Source organism: Ciona robusta, chromosome 10 (assembly GCF_009617815.1).
Source record: "Ciona robusta chromosome 10, ASM961781v2".
NCBI lineage: Eukaryota > Metazoa > Chordata > Ascidiacea > Phlebobranchia > Cionidae > Ciona > Ciona robusta.
The window spans coordinates 8,241,893-8,256,324 of NC_143244.1; the positions used below are offsets into that span (position 1 = coordinate 8,241,893).

The window sequence follows — 14,432 nt, forward strand, 5'->3', positions numbered from 1 at the left end:
TACAGCATGTTTCGAAACGTCTCAACCAATCAGCATATGTCCGTTTGTTAACGACTCAACCGTAACTAATCGGGTGAAACCCACTACCATTGGCTGGGGGGGCTTGTCGTGCCGTAGTGGCTTTCCACCAACGCCAGCCACATAAACTATGAAGGTATTTTAATCCTGTTTTTATTTTTCAGAAATCATTTTATTTAAAAACGTGGTTTCCAAATCTTTAACCATAGATATCTTAAATTCAATATCGTATTTATCAACATTGTATATTTTCATTGTCTGCGAAACAAAATAAAGCGAAACAATTGAAATATTGTTGCTTGTATTCTTGTAGCAAACTTAATGTTACGGTTCATTTGTTTTGGGTGTTTTCACTATTGGGGAAGTACCGGTTAATACTTCGGTCGCATGTGTATGTGACGTCATATACAGCATTGTTTCTTCTTCTGAAATGTCTACAATGACGTCAGATACTATGACGTCTAATAGAATGACGTCAGATATGATCAAGTTCTTAACGATGGTCGGCAAATTAAAGGTGTGTCTATGTTTGTTTATATGGGTGGGAACTTTGTGAGTTATCAATGGTTATCGTTATAATTAATGTATTTGAACATTTATCCTCTGTTGGTGGCGATGAAGAACCCCCCCCCCTGCTAACTACCAACCTCTAACACTTTCCACCAGCCTAATATGTAACAGACTGGAGGATTCTTCACCAGTGGCCTATGTTTGTATTTATATGAAGTTGTTGATTTGTATTCGGTGCAGGAAGTACATTGCGTGGTGTATATTGTTACCAAGTACTTATCATGGGTGACCCCCCCTTATATATAACATATATTTATAGAGGACCAAGAGAAGTGGTTGGGTTATGAGGGGGGTGAATGACCCGGAGTCCGTGAGCGATCACATGTACAGGTGATGTTATTGAATTATTTACTTCCCTTTGCGTGGTTTTAATTAATCTCTGCTATCATATTCATAGAGATTAATAAAACCTATTATTCTTATTGTTGTCTGTCGGCTGGGTGTGGCGACCACACTTCTTCAAATTAAATGTAAACAGTTTTAACGTAAGCTTATTTAACAAATGTCATTTTGTCGCTATATCCTGTCTTTTCGTTTTAAATATTTTTCATCTATTCTAGAATGTCGATAATGGCAATGTTGTGTAACAATTCCTCAACAATGGACAAGACACGGTTGGTTGGTTATTTATTTCATTCCTTGTTTAATATTTGTTGTTTAGTTGCATAAAGTTGTGCCTGATACACGATATGGCCGAATGCATTGTGGGAGACATCACACCTTATGATAATGTCAGTAAAGAGGAAAAACACGCGAGAGAAAAGGTGACGATAATATAAATATTCACGGTTGTTATTAAATTTTGTTTTAATCAAATACAACTCAAACAGAGTCGATTTATGCTGTATTGTGGGATTAGGAGCCACGATTTTAAACCACATTTTTACTGAAAAACTTTTTACCCATAGCGTGTTTTAACGAACTTTCTTCTTTTCGTTTAGTTTAACCTGATTTTAAATTTGTAACAAACTTTGATTATTTTGTAACAATAGAAGGCGATGCAAGAATTATCTTCGTTGTTACCGGACGAAGCTGCTACGGAAATCATGGAGTTGTTCGAGGTTTGTTGTTTCTATGTTTATTTACTTACGTGGTAAAACAAAATGTTTTGAACTCCTGTGTTATAACGACTGTTGTTGCCCTACAACACAAAGCTGAAAAATCCGCAGGAATATGAATCCCAATCTACGGAAGAGGCGAGATACGTGAAGGACCTCGATCGATTCGAGATGATTCTACAAGCCCGCCATTATGAAGAAGGGGAAGGAATGTGTTTACAAGAATTCTACGACTCCGTTGATGGTTTGTGACATCACTGTGTGTATTGTGTGAATGTCAATTGTTTTTTTCATTGAAGGGAAAATTAAGAACCAAGAAATTATTTCATTGGCGACGACGCTTGTGGAGTCAAGGAGGAAATGATGTTTCTATGTTAGACTGAATTGGTGTTTCTATGTTAGACTGAAATGGTGTTTCTATGTTAGACTGAAATGGTGTTTCTATGTTAAACTGAAATGGTGTTTCTATGTTAAACTGAATGATGTTCTATAGAAAACTGCATTAATGTTTCTATGGAAAACGGAAAACTTTTTTTTTAATAAATTTGATTATGACGTCATATATTTTATTGTTTATTTGATGTTATTGAAAATAAAAAACTCGGTGAAAGTTCGTTTATGACGCAACAACTTAACGCGCTTCTGCTGACCGTCATCGGCGCAAGGTGGCGCCATTCACCCATGTGTGTCTTCTCTTTTAAAGGAGATTCCCTCTTCTCATCACTTACGTGCCCAACTCCATCCAATAAACGGGTAACCCCCTCATTGCGACATACGTCATCCGCGTCATCAAAATACTCTACTACGTCACAAGTGGAAGGTGAATTGAATCCTCCCATGACGACGATGCTACCATCCATTATACAAGCACAAAAATTAGATCTGTAAAATATATATATTAACCCGCCTGCCTCACCTACGTCATCAACCCACCTCTTCGTCATCATTGACGTCATCACATCCCATCTAGAGTTGATGACGTCATACACTTCAACACTATTCAACCGATCTCTACCATCAAAGCCACCCAACACCACCAAGCTACCTTTGTAAGCCACAACGCTCAACCCTGACCTTGGTACTTGCATTGGAGCAACACGGGACCATTGATGGCTGACGGTGTCGAAGTACTCAACAGAGGAAACACATTGGAAACCGGTGAACCCCCCAGCCACGAACACGAGGCGACCAACGCTACACGCCCCTGTAACAATATCATGATTATGACGTAACACAGGGTTAACAATGGTTACCAGCGTCGCTTCTTCGTTCCAACATATCAGGAAGTTGAATCCAAACGTTCAACACTGGGTGGTATTTCTCTGCAGACTTTAACCGGTCCCCCTCCTGCTCGCCACCTTTACCGCCCACCGCGTAGATCTCACCCCCCAACATTGCTACGCCGACATAACACCGTCTGTAATATACACGATGGTTATACCTCATGCGGCTGTCAACCCAACAATGGTTGGCGTCTGCCTCTAGCCCAGAGTGTATACGGTTCGAGGCTTGTTGCTGCTAACTTTATGGGTATATATATACTCGGGCAAGCCACAGCAGCAATTGCTCCAACTCAGTGTTAAACCAACTCACCTATGCTTCATCCCACACCTCTCCTCCCACCCGCCGCTAACAACGTTGAATCTCTCGCATGAATTAAACGTCGTCTCGCCATCGAACCCCCCGATCACGTATACCCACCCACCCATGTATACAACAGCATGGTAAGCCCGGGGTTTCTGTAACACAATCAACTTATTTATCCTCGCAGGGCGGTCATTATAACACGGGTGTTCTGTTCCATACACTTCGTTTATCTTTGTGTGGCGTGGCCTCAAAGTATAACTAATGACGTCACACTATATATGATGACGTACCCGCAGCAGATTGGGGAAGCACCTCGAAGCTGGAATCCACCGTTTCATCCTAGGTTGGTAAACCTCTGATGATCGGGTTGGGCTTTCATTGCTCCAACCTCCAACCACCAATATAAGGCTTTGTGGGTGTCGGGGTCGCTCTGTGACATATGTGGGGCTTTGTACGTCATCAACGCGGTTGTGACGCTTCAATCCATCGATCACGTGTTCAACGAAATACCTTTGTGGCGTCATAGGTTAACATACCATCTATTAGTTGCTATATTTGATAAACAAATGTTAAAACACCACCAGGAAATATGGGATAACATGTGCTTATCATCTTACTCCATAGTTATATATGCTCGCTAGTTGGCGCTACATACCTGCTAGGTTGATGTTTTATAATATATCTATGTTTGAGGACCCTTCGTTCAAGACAATCGACCCCCATTGTCCCAAGGCGAACGCACCGAAGCAGATTGTCTAATTGTTCCAGACGTTCGTGCTCTTTATGACGTACCCACCTGTGGAATTGTTTCAATTTCTTACGCCACAACAACCATAGAACGTCACAAACCTGACACAAAGGTAGAATTCGAAATTTTCTTTCCGAATATTCAGCGAATCATCGTTGAGTATTGTCATGACGTCATCTACGCTTAATTCGACGAATGATTTGTATAAAGCGACTTCGATAATGTTCTTTGTGACGTAACAAACACAAGATTCAGCGAGCGAGAAACAATTGTACTTTCTGTGGATATTATGACGTCATGGTTATTGACGTTATACAGGGTAGCGTCTATAAACCATTTACACGATACCTTGCAAAGTTCCACAACTCAATGCAGTTATAACAATCCAGATGTTTGATGACGTAGGTCTTGCATTGTTGGGCGGCTTCCACCATACCAAGGTGATCGCAAACCACCAACAACTCTTTAGCATCATCCAGCGACGATAAATTTACCTCGCGTTTGTAAGCGAAGTCGAGGATATGCGACAATACGCCAGAACTAACGCTTGGCATTCGGATCTCACTATCGTTGCTGCTTCGCCAACGACCGCTGAATAGTGACCTGTTATTACCAAGGGGTTATGACGTAATAATATAACGAATATGACTCGATAACTACCTGAAATAATCTCCGCATGTACAAAGTATGATCCGGTGCGCTGGGTAGCTGACGCCATCTTTGCTCGTCAGAACAACATCGAAGAACAATCCTTTCGATTTGAGATCGTTAAAAACATCCCATGTTCGTTGCAACGCATGGACATTGTCTTCGTTCGGCCCCCGGTCATCTATATTAACCAGCTACGCTGTAAGTAAACGCTTAAATAAACCACTAACAAGTTAAACAATGAATTTCTTACCTGGATTTAACGGGGCATCTCCGGCAGCGCTCGAACTCCACATTTTAATGCGAAAAATATAATTTAGACGCTTTAGCAACAAATAAAATGTTCGTAACTACGCAAATAAAAATATTTTGATGCAGATTATGACGTAATTGCAATCACAATCGGTTTCGTTACAAAACAATGAAATACTTTGTAATAGTTAAATATAAGGTTACATGAATTAAAACTATCAATTTATATTTTTTTCCATTTAACTCGTCTATGTTTTACAACTATTTTAATTTAAAAAACGTTAGATTTGGTTTGATGACTTTCCCCCCCAAAATATAATACATTACAGACATCTATTATAAATACTTCGAAATGTTTATTTGGTAAGCACTGCCGGGTTAAATTTTGTCAAAATACGCTTGTTTACAAACAAAGATGGCGTCGCCAACTCGTAAGCCAGAAGATTTAAGAACTATTTTGTTGAATAATCAAGTAATCAAATTACTAATTATAACTTTAAAGCTTGAAATAAATTGACGTTTATTCGATAAAAACATGGCAATTAGTTGATTTTTATATTATCACCCACAACTGTCATGACATTAATTCAATTAAACGATCATTATTATGCGTGAATTTAAATTTAACAACAATTGAAACAAAACTTTAGTGTCAACATAGTATTAATTAATGTTTTGATAGAATGGCGATAAACAAACGGACCAATCAGAGAACGCGATGTTACGATCCCGTATCGAAGAGCAAGGACAACTTATTTGTTTCCTTAAACTAAGAGCTGATGAAAATTTAAATCGGACCAAGGTGATTGTGATGTCATAATGATGTGATTGGTATGTATGTTTCTCAATTTAAACAACCCAAAGGCACTTACGCCCACAATTGTAGCAGCGTTGAGTCTTGAACCTGAGTTACAGAGGTGATCTAATTTTTTGGCATACCATTTAGAATACATACGACTTATTATCCGAATGTCACTCTCTTTTTTCACAAGTGGGCGCTCTTATTAAGTTTAGAATTTAAAAAAAAATACACAAAGAAACACTTTAAATTGGTAATAAGTGTAAAACAAATTACTTAAATATTAAAAATACCTTTATAAATATATAACACACTAGTAAGAACATCTTTCCCAAATTAGGTAGGTTATATACGCCCTTTCGATATGTTTACTATCGTCGGCTCTGTGGTGTAACGGTTAGCGTGCCGTCGTTTAATCTCTCTGTTTCGTTCTTACCAGGTTCAAGCTCCGCACAGTGCAATACGTTTTGTTTAGCAGTTAGGGGGTTAGGGTTTAGTTTTATGTCTGTAAACTGTAAAACTTACTGTTAGTAAAAGATTTTTTATAAAATATTGAAATACTATACCAGTACACGTTTTATATGTCACAAAAACGACGTTTTTTCAAAGTCCTCAGAAAATAATAAAAAAAATAAGCGCCCACTTGTGAAAAAAGAGAGTGACATTCGGATAATAAGTCGTATGTATTTAGAATAGATACCGTAATGTATAAACGATATTGTTAACATAACTTTCTTTTTCCATTTTAATCATCGATAGGTGTTGGAAGAAATTAACGAGGAATTGGAAATCCTTAAAGAGCAAGAGAAAGAAAAGTTGAAAGAAAAAGAAAAACTTTGTAAATTACTCGAACGGCGGTAGGATTGGATTTATTTAACTTATTTAAAATTTAAAACCAAGTCTTTAAGGTTTGATGAACTGTCAGAGAATCACGTCGAAATGATTAAATTTAAAGATTTTTATAAAAATAATTGTCAAGAATTAATGAATGAAAATCAAAAACTTCTTCGGGAAAATAAAGATTTATTTTCGGGTAAAAACTTGTTGTTTCTTGTTTATTATTTAATGATAACTTGAATATCTGAACAATAACGTTACAGAGAGTATCAAAGAAAAAGACGACAAAATACTGGAATTACAAAACGAACTAATGGAATCTGGTAAAGAAATCGTTGAATTGAAGAATTTGTTGGAAGGGGTGGAGTCAAAGTTGCGAGGGGTGGAGTCTAACTGTCAATCAAAAGTAAGCTGTCAATCAAAATGGTGCCTATCTATTAAATCATGTTTATTATCAGGTTGATAAAATTGAAAAAAAATTAAAAGAAAGAAAAGTTCAACTCGAATTAAAGCGAAATGAAAATGAGAATTTAAAGATAAAAACTGAAGAAACTGAAAGTAGAAGTAAAAGTGAAGTTGCAGGGTTGAAGAAAAAGAATCAACAATTAGTAGATGAGGTATGAATGGTATTTGTATTGTCATAATATCATCAGTGATGTCATAATACATCCAGTGATGTCACAGGTAATGAACCGAGGTCGATTATTACAAGAACGGCAATCTGAGGTTCAAGTTTTGTCCGAAACTTTGACGAGGAAGAATAAAGTTATTCAGGATATGGAGGCCGATTATAAACGGAAACTTAATCTGGCAGATGTTAATATAAGGGTATGTGTTAATATGAGGTTGATGATCAATGTTAGATTATATGAATATATTACAGGTCCAACAAGCTGAAAATGAACGCAACATCGCGATGAACGACTTGAAGAAGTTTCAGCAAAAACACGAGGCTTATGTGAGACACGCAAATCAACTATTGGAGCAAGAGAAAGATTTGAACCTTAAACTGCGTAAACATGATATCAACTGTTTTAATTAAGTTCTTAGCTACGTTGTAAAACACTGTGTTTCTATTTTTAATATTTTTTATTCGTTTTAAATAAACTAAAGTTTAGAAGCTGATGTTTAACAAAGACGTATAGGTATATTGCATGTGTGATAATGGTCGTTAAAACACGCTTCGGGTAAAACTACTTGAGCGAAATTGTCAAATAAAAGCGCGGCTGCTAAACCCAACATACAATATATCACAGTGAGTTGTATGTAAATAAAGTAGTTAAAAAAAGGTTTTCGTGCAGATAAATAAAGTTGGGAACTACGTGCACGTTGATTAAAGCTTAGCTCTCTTGTTATTGTAATATGTTAATCTCGAAACAGGGACTTTCCCTTTAAATCCCGTGATTTAAAATTGTCAACAACTATTGTGACGTAACATGATAAGAATTGCAATTTCATTGTTACGTCACGATTGTTTGAAAAAGTTCAATTGAATATTATGACGAAACAATAAACATAAAGCCGTAGTTAATATTCATTTAATGAAAAAATTAAACTAAATTTTGCAAAATCATTTGTAATTGTGTTGTATTATGACATCACGCATGCAATTGTTTTGCAGAAGTAGATGAACAATGGAGTTAGCTACCCTCAAGTTTTACAATGTTATTGTTCTTGGATTTGCTTTTATGTTAATGTTCACTGGATTCCAAACTTGTGGAATGATTGAGGTAATACGGTGTTATTTGATGGCTGTAACTTCGATCAAAATTTTAATTTCAAAATATTTCTTAGGTCTGATACCTACAGTCTAATTTTTTTAAAGTTTCATCGGTGATTATAGTTGTTGTGGGTGTGTGGGGATTATGGGGGGGGGAGCAGCAACCATTGTTTAAAGGGACCTTTCAATGGTAGCAGCATCAAGTCTTGAACCCTGGGGTTGATATGAGCCAACTGACAGTTATATTCCATACATTAGTTTGATTTAAATTACAATCCTTGTTGTTCCAGCAAACGGTGTTGAACAGTTACAAGAACGAGACGAAAGTTAACGGGACAGTGACGTATCATGGTGATGGATATACAAGGTGTATGATGTCTATGTGTGGTTATATGATATCTATGTGTGGTTATATGGTGTCTATGTTTATATATGATGTCTATGTGTGGTTATATGATTTCTATGTGTGGTTATATGATTTCTATGTGTGGTTATATGATGTTTATGTGTGGTTATATTGTGTCTATGTTTATATATGATGTCTATGTGTGGTTATATGATGTTTATGTGTGATTGTGTGGTTCTAATGATATTTCTATTGTAGCCTTGCGATCATTTACATCGTGTTTGCGTTCGCCAACTGGTTAGCGCCCTCAGTGGTGAGTTTGTTGGGAGCGAAATACTCGATGGTGTTCGGTGGGATTACCTACACGTGAGTTTAATTATCGTTAATTTACCATTTTATTTGTTGCAATAACTGTTAATACATTAGTACACACTTATCAGCATTAGGAAAGTAATCAAAATATATCCCAATATGTCGGGCGGCAAAAGTCGCGTTGTTGGTGAATAAATACTGATTGTTACATCACAGATTATACTTATCGAGTTTCATCAAACCAGTGACAGCCACGTTGTATATCGGATCAGTGTTAATCGGGATCGGAGCAGCAGGTATTATGATGTCATAACTATTGTGTTTGTGATGTCATAACTATTGTGTTTGTGATGTCATAACTATTGTGTTTGTGATGTCATAACTATTGTGTTTCGACCAACCAACTACTGTAATAGGAAATGCAAAGAAATCGTGGTAACCGTAATGACAACGGATGTTACCACCACTGTGACGACAACATTAGTTTAAACAAAAGTTACAACAAATATTTGTTCATGAAGTACTAGAACAATGTAAAGATTATATTATGACATCACAACTGGTGTTGTCATTATGACATCACAATACATTGATTATAGTATTATGGACGGGGCAAGGAGCTTTCTTAACAATGAACTCTGATGAGGTAACAATGGGCAGGAACAGCGGGATATTCTGGGCCATGCTACAATGCAGTTTGTTGATTGGGAATATTTATGTGTTCTTTGCATGGCAGGGCGTTACGACTATATTAGGTAAATGAGATATATCTGCATGTTTCTGTCCTAGCTGAGTTTTATAAATGAATGAAATTTATTTTGTCACTTCGTCCCGATAACGAAGAACCAAAAATTTTTTACAAAAGTGAAAACACCGGTCGTAACAACAGTTGTTAAAACCCGCTTATTGATAAAAAAAGAAATAATGTTTTGGAATAATACAATGTAAACAACATTAAACAATTATAAAGTTCTAATAAGAAGAAAGGTGTTTGTAATGACACAACCTGTACATTGTTCGTAGATCACCAGCGTATCCCGCTGTATATCGCCCTTACCTCGGTTTGTGCCCTTGGTACGGCTCTACTCTTCATATTAATGCGTCAGCCAACTCAACCACCAGAAGTTGACGATGAAACAACTGACGAAAATCAAGTTGAAGTCAGGTGAAAATATTTAAATTTACTTGATTCTTATGCAACAATGATCATTGTTTAACAACAGAGAGAAATCACCATTGAAGGAAGCTTGGGAGGCATTGCGTGAGTATTGTGATGTCATAATTAATAACTGTGATGTCATAACCATCTTGGCTTACAACAAAGCTACCCGAACTTTTTTACTAACGAGCCGCAGACCCATTTTAATCTCCGTAAAAAGAGTTTATACTATGACATCATAATGTTAATTGTTCCAGTTGACTCGGTTCGATTGTTCATGACGCCCAACATGATGATATTAAGTATCACGTTCTTTTACACTGGACTTGAGTTGACGTTCTTCAGCGGGGTGTACACGACAGCCGTTGGGGCAACCAAGATGTTCGGCGAGGATTCCGATAAACTTGTGGGGTTGACGGGAATCATGATTGGAGTGGGAGAGATATTAGGTGAGTATGGGTTCAAGGCTCGTCGCTGGTACCATTGTGGTGTGTCCTTGGGCAATATACTACAATTGGTCCAACCCAGTGGTCACTAATGGGTTGCGTCTAAATTATCAACTTTTCACATTTATTTATTCATGTACATAGCATAGATACAACATTAACCCTTGTCACTAGGTGGGGCACTGTTTGGTATCTTTGGGAAAAAGTTGACGCGTTACGGACGAGACCCGGTGGTCCTTCTTGGGGGGGTGGTCCATCTTGCCTCATTCTTCCTCATATTTATCAATATACCTGATGATGCTCCAATACATGGGACGCACGATCAAGCATATATCTACCCAAAGTAAGTGTCATAATGTACATAGTGATGTCATAATGGGCATTGTTGGTTCATTGTTGTTTCATTTTGTTCCATTGTGTCCGTTGGTGGGTTCTTCGTTTTTTAAACAAACATATATTATGACATCATCAACACATGATGACATCATCAACAGTGACCCACCTCCGATAGCACCCCACTCTTCCTCCCCTCGCTACACCCTCCCCTACTATCACTCCCCCCCAACCCAATGGACCTCCATGCTGCTTCCCTCATGCTTGGTAACCTTCGTGCGTATAACAATGGGTTGCACAACGAGTTGACGAAACTCACCACTGTAGCTATCTGTGTGGGTAAAATACAAAGGTTAATGGGTTCAAGGCTTGTCGCCGCTATCATTGTGGGCGTATGTGTCCTTGGGCAAGACAATAAACTGCAATTGCTTCAGCCCAGTGGTCACTAAAGGGATGTCTAAATTGTTAGACGTACAGAAAAAAACGATCACCCACAAAGTTACATACGAGGTAACTTGTAAGCGGGCACGAGGCGTATGAAATAGAACACCTGTGTTATAACGACTGTCGTTACCCCACCATGCGAGGATAAATAAGTTACATTCATTCATTATAACATGATGTCATCATAGATTAGGGAAATCACCTGAAAAGCCACAATGAGGTGTGAATTATATTCCATTGTTACGTAATCAATAGTTAACAATACAGCCACTGGTAGCATAGATATTGTGAACAATGCAAGGATAATCATTGTTGTTTTAATCATGGAGACTTCACGACGCTGCATTCCTTTATTTTTCACTCGTTGCAACCTGTAGTGTAGGTTGGTTCATGCGGGGATATTAAACATAAACACAAACCACTCACGTTCTATGTACAGCCATATAAATCCACCCATATACAACGAACAACGACACGATAGCGAAATACAACAAACAAGTGACTAACAACGTATACCCTCGAGTGAATGGGTACAACACACTCGAACATTGCTTCTTGCATCTCTTCATACCTGTAAACAAACGTCATTATGACGTCACAAACACTATTATGACGTCATACCCATACACCCGCTGCAGTTCCAGCCAGCTAAAGGAGGAACCACCAATATTAACATCGGTAACAACCACGATAAGCCAACCGCTGCTATTGCCATACGTGTTGACGTTGGCGCCCCCGTGTGGTTCCGCACGATGCATAACCTGTCCGCATGGTGGCGTTAGTTGGTAACAACACGATTATGACGTAATACTCACCGATGCCACGCGAAATGACACAACGCGAATATTGATGAAGCCACCGATGCCAACCACACCGAACACATGGTGAGAATATAAATGTCGGGTTTATAGAAATCCAATATTTGATGAAAACAACCGAACCATACAAGTTGAATTCCCCCAACCAGATCCGCCACTGTTACGTATTGTTACGTCATAAAGTTCAATTCAGGTTAGCGCGACGCGCGGTTAATTATTGTCACAATAACTTTAAACAAAACCTTGATTCTACAATATGACATCACAATTCGTGGAAACATAAGACGTTATACAAGGTGATTATGACGTAACAACTCACGTGCAAGATTCGCGATAAAGTAATTAAATGATTGTAGTTGGCGGGGCTTCCCCTTGTATATCGTCCACAGTAAAATTATATTCTCCATTACGATCAACAACCCTAAAACCCCAGCCAACACTGCTAGTGCGACTTTGTGCGAAGTATGACCAAACAATGCCTCTGGTTCCGCGTATATCTCCGGCAAACCTATTCATACGTCATAAGCGATATTTTAAATAGTAGAAACGTCATTTAAATATATACATGCCGTAGTTTCTGTATTTAAAAAATAAATACCACGGCAATACGTCTCAAACCAGGGTAATACCTCACAAACCACGATTAATACGCCACAAACATACCTGTTCGATTGAATGGCTCAGGTTCGACTCCTACCCATGTAGGCTCGGGTTCCAATCCCACCGAGGGGAACTCTGGTTCAACCGAGGGCTCGGGTTCGGCCCATGTCCATGTGGGTTCGGGTTCGAATCCTACTGAAGGGGGTTCGGGTTCGACCGAGGGTTCGGGTTCGCCATATACACCTGGTTCGGGCTCAGCCATCTTACATGAGTTAAATATACGACCTATTGTATCTACGCGAACTTATATGAGGCTAAACAACAAACGATAAACGAATATTGTTACTCTACAATCTTTATACGACCAACGAAATGTTTAATAAAAGCTATGTTTCATGTAAAATGAAATCGTCCGTCTTTTATATTCAAATACAATAAATATATCTTCTGCTCTAATATACTTGTTTCGTGACGAGATTCGCGCAGCAATACCTGATCCACAACTAGCAAAACTCTTGTAAGATACCACACAAACAACAAACCACTAATTTAAATACAACCCTTGCCACCACGTTTGTCGCCCACGATCATCCATTCTACGACTGCACCATGACTAACAATAGGTGTTTCGTTTAAGCAGGTCACTTTGGGTCAAACTTGACGTCAATGCAGTAATAAACAGAATATGACGCATCATCCTAAGATTGCCGGACGAAGCCACGCCCCCTACACGCCTATATTCGTGGTTCAACAAACCGTCGATTCTAAACCTCGTGTTTTTACACAAACTTTTCGTCTAATTATATCTTCTTCTTTTTTTATTAAATACAACCTACTGTAAGTTTATTCGTAGACAAAGCCGCCACGTTTTCTGACCTTTTTCTTGTTTTACCCGTAACGTGCTATAACGGCTGTTATTTTGCTGCCAATACCTTTGTTTTAAACCTGATTTCTGCTAACATGTCCGTACACACAACCTACTCACAGCCAATATCTTGCCGTGTCGTGCGGGTTCCTCCTTGGTCTAGCGGACGCTTGCTTCAACACCCAATGTTACGCAATAATCGGCACTTGTTACCCGGACAACAGCGCTCCTGCGTTCGCGTTATTCAAATTCGAACAGGTAAGTGTCGTCATAAACACAAACTATTGTTATGAGAATTGTGACGTGTATGACGTGTGTGACGTAACAATAGATGACCAGGAAGCGTTGTCAGCTTAGCGTTTCCGCTTAATATAGATAGATAGATTCCGCCCCATTGTGCGGGTCGTGTGTATTATGTGCATACTTTCTACCTGCTGCAAAACTAACCTTATTAACTTGTTTAACTGCTGGACGTAGCGACCACGCTTCTCCCACCTAACCGGCCATGTTGTCCCGCAGTCGTTAGCAGCAGCGATCGGTTTCTTCTATAGCTCCCATCTTGCACTAAAGTGGCAACTATTGATACTAGTCGTGTTCGCTGTGGGGGGTACGTCATCTTTCTTCGTGGTTGAAAGGAAAACACGTCGATCGTCATCTGCAGTTGAATATTCCAGCATCGAATAAACGTTCATTGTTATTAAATAATTCAAACAATCACCTGTATTGCATCATTATTGTATATTATGACGTCACAAACTATGATTCTTATTTATCCTTATGTAACAATGGCTTTCCTGGTAGATTCGTTGCAATAAAATATCCTGATGACGTAATGATGACGTCACATCCATAAAAAAGTTATTTTAATAGTG

General features: G+C 38.4%; 5 protein-coding genes across 8 annotated transcripts; 3 read left to right on the plus strand and 2 right to left on the minus strand.

The window, feature by feature from the left end:
• Positions 1–113: 113 nt before the first annotated feature.
• LOC149730459 (5'-deoxynucleotidase HDDC2-like) lies at positions 114–2,208 on the plus strand. 2 transcript variants are annotated; one of them, XM_089887064.1, is made up of 7 exons: positions 278–535; positions 848–918; positions 1,149–1,202; positions 1,250–1,352; positions 1,581–1,649; positions 1,758–1,890; positions 1,946–2,208. In XM_089887064.1, exons 1-7 carry the CDS (start codon positions 449–451, stop codon positions 2,008–2,010), a joined length of 582 nt encoding a protein of 193 aa, XP_089743190.1. In that variant the 5' UTR covers positions 278–448; the 3' UTR covers positions 2,011–2,208. The 2 variants fall into 2 exon arrangements, with proteins under 2 accessions (XP_089743191.1, XP_089743190.1); XM_089887065.1 differs by lacking the exon at positions 1,149–1,202 and having other exon boundaries at positions 114–535.
• Positions 2,209–2,212: 4 nt separating this feature from the next.
• LOC149730460 (kelch-like protein 10) lies at positions 2,213–4,990 on the minus strand. The gene is made up of 10 exons (XM_089887068.1): positions 4,883–4,990; positions 4,642–4,810; positions 4,330–4,584; positions 4,083–4,259; positions 3,889–4,029; positions 3,524–3,743; positions 3,240–3,385; positions 2,900–3,063; positions 2,580–2,850; positions 2,213–2,528 (listed from the first exon to the last, which is right to left on the minus strand). Exons 1-10 carry the CDS (start codon positions 4,923–4,925, stop codon positions 2,213–2,215), a joined length of 1,902 nt encoding a protein of 633 aa, XP_089743194.1. The 5' UTR covers positions 4,926–4,990.
• Positions 4,991–5,193: 203 nt separating this feature from the next.
• Positions 5,194–7,637, plus strand: LOC149730461 (uncharacterized). The gene is made up of 8 exons (XM_089887056.1): positions 5,194–5,353; positions 5,564–5,683; positions 6,440–6,537; positions 6,589–6,713; positions 6,781–6,923; positions 6,976–7,134; positions 7,202–7,345; positions 7,401–7,637. Exons 1-8 carry the CDS (start codon positions 5,297–5,299, stop codon positions 7,557–7,559), a joined length of 1,005 nt encoding a protein of 334 aa, XP_089743182.1. The 5' UTR covers positions 5,194–5,296; the 3' UTR covers positions 7,560–7,637.
• Positions 7,638–7,787: 150 nt separating this feature from the next.
• LOC149730462 (UNC93-like protein MFSD11) lies at positions 7,788–14,277 on the plus strand. 2 transcript variants are annotated; one of them, XM_089887048.1, is made up of 11 exons: positions 7,964–8,247; positions 8,528–8,604; positions 8,842–8,949; positions 9,112–9,191; positions 9,495–9,650; positions 9,919–10,060; positions 10,119–10,156; positions 10,312–10,503; positions 10,675–10,843; positions 13,683–13,818; positions 14,080–14,277. In XM_089887048.1, exons 1-11 carry the CDS (start codon positions 8,152–8,154, stop codon positions 14,242–14,244), a joined length of 1,359 nt encoding a protein of 452 aa, XP_089743174.1. In that variant the 5' UTR covers positions 7,964–8,151; the 3' UTR covers positions 14,245–14,277. The 2 variants fall into 2 exon arrangements, with proteins under 2 accessions (XP_089743175.1, XP_089743174.1); XM_089887049.1 differs by lacking the exons at positions 13,683–13,818; positions 14,080–14,277 and adding an exon at positions 13,333–13,644 and having other exon boundaries at positions 7,788–8,247.
• On the minus strand, positions 10,057–13,040 carry LOC149730463 (cannabinoid receptor 2-like). Of its 2 annotated transcripts, XM_089887051.1 has the most exons (7): positions 12,759–13,034; positions 12,415–12,603; positions 12,093–12,252; positions 11,899–12,038; positions 11,704–11,848; positions 11,480–11,648; positions 10,057–11,164 (listed from the first exon to the last, which is right to left on the minus strand). In XM_089887051.1, the coding sequence occupies exons 1-7, from the start codon at positions 12,955–12,957 to the stop codon at positions 10,988–10,990; spliced, it is 1,179 nt and encodes a 392-aa protein (XP_089743177.1). In that variant the 5' UTR covers positions 12,958–13,034; the 3' UTR covers positions 10,057–10,987. The 2 variants fall into 2 exon arrangements, with proteins under 2 accessions (XP_089743177.1, XP_089743179.1); XM_089887053.1 differs by lacking the exon at positions 12,415–12,603 and having other exon boundaries at positions 12,759–13,040.
• Positions 14,278–14,432: the final 155 nt, after the last annotated feature.

Excerpts from the sequence above, each read along its gene's own strand:
- LOC149730461 (XM_089887056.1), top strand. The coding sequence starts at position 5,297 with ATGGCGTCGCCAACTCGTAAGCCAGAAGATTTAAGAACTATTTTGTTG. Across the intron at positions 6,924-6,975 it reads AGTCTAACTGTCAATCAAAA|GTTGATAAAATTGAAAAAAA; the intron begins GTAAGCTGTCAA and ends GTTTATTATCAG. Across the intron at positions 7,135-7,201 it reads ATCAACAATTAGTAGATGAG|GTAATGAACCGAGGTCGATT; the intron begins GTATGAATGGTA and ends GTGATGTCACAG.
- LOC149730460 (XM_089887068.1), bottom strand. The coding sequence starts at position 4,925 with ATGTGGAGTTCGAGCGCTGCCGGAGATGCCCCGTTAAATCCAG. Across the intron at positions 4,811-4,882 it reads AGATGCCCCGTTAAATCCAG|ATGACCGGGGGCCGAACGAA; the intron begins GTAAGAAATTCA and ends TGGTTAATATAG. Across the intron at positions 2,851-2,899 it reads GGAACGAAGAAGCGACGCTG|GGGCGTGTAGCGTTGGTCGC; the intron begins GTAACCATTGTT and ends ATATTGTTACAG.
- LOC149730462 (XM_089887048.1), top strand. The coding sequence starts at position 8,152 with ATGGAGTTAGCTACCCTCAAGTTTTACAATGTTATTGTTCTTGGATTT. Across the intron at positions 9,192-9,494 it reads AATCGGGATCGGAGCAGCAG|TATTATGGACGGGGCAAGGA; the intron begins GTATTATGATGT and ends CATTGATTATAG. Across the intron at positions 10,504-10,674 it reads TGGAGTGGGAGAGATATTAG|GTGGGGCACTGTTTGGTATC; the intron begins GTGAGTATGGGT and ends CCTTGTCACTAG.
- LOC149730463 (XM_089887051.1), bottom strand. The coding sequence starts at position 12,957 with ATGGCTGAGCCCGAACCAGGTGTATATGGCGAACCCGAACCCTCGGTC. Across the intron at positions 12,253-12,414 it reads CTTTATCGCGAATCTTGCAC|TGGCGGATCTGGTTGGGGGA; the intron begins GTGAGTTGTTAC and ends AATACGTAACAG. Across the intron at positions 11,649-11,703 it reads TATATGGCTGTACATAGAAC|GTTGCAACGAGTGAAAAATA; the intron begins GTGAGTGGTTTG and ends CCTACACTACAG.
- LOC149730459 (XM_089887064.1), top strand. The coding sequence starts at position 449 with ATGTCTACAATGACGTCAGATACTATGACGTCTAATAGAATGACGTCA. Across the intron at positions 536-847 it reads CGATGGTCGGCAAATTAAAG|AGGACCAAGAGAAGTGGTTG; the intron begins GTGTGTCTATGT and ends ATATATTTATAG. Across the intron at positions 1,891-1,945 it reads ATTCTACGACTCCGTTGATG|GGAAAATTAAGAACCAAGAA; the intron begins GTTTGTGACATC and ends TTTTCATTGAAG.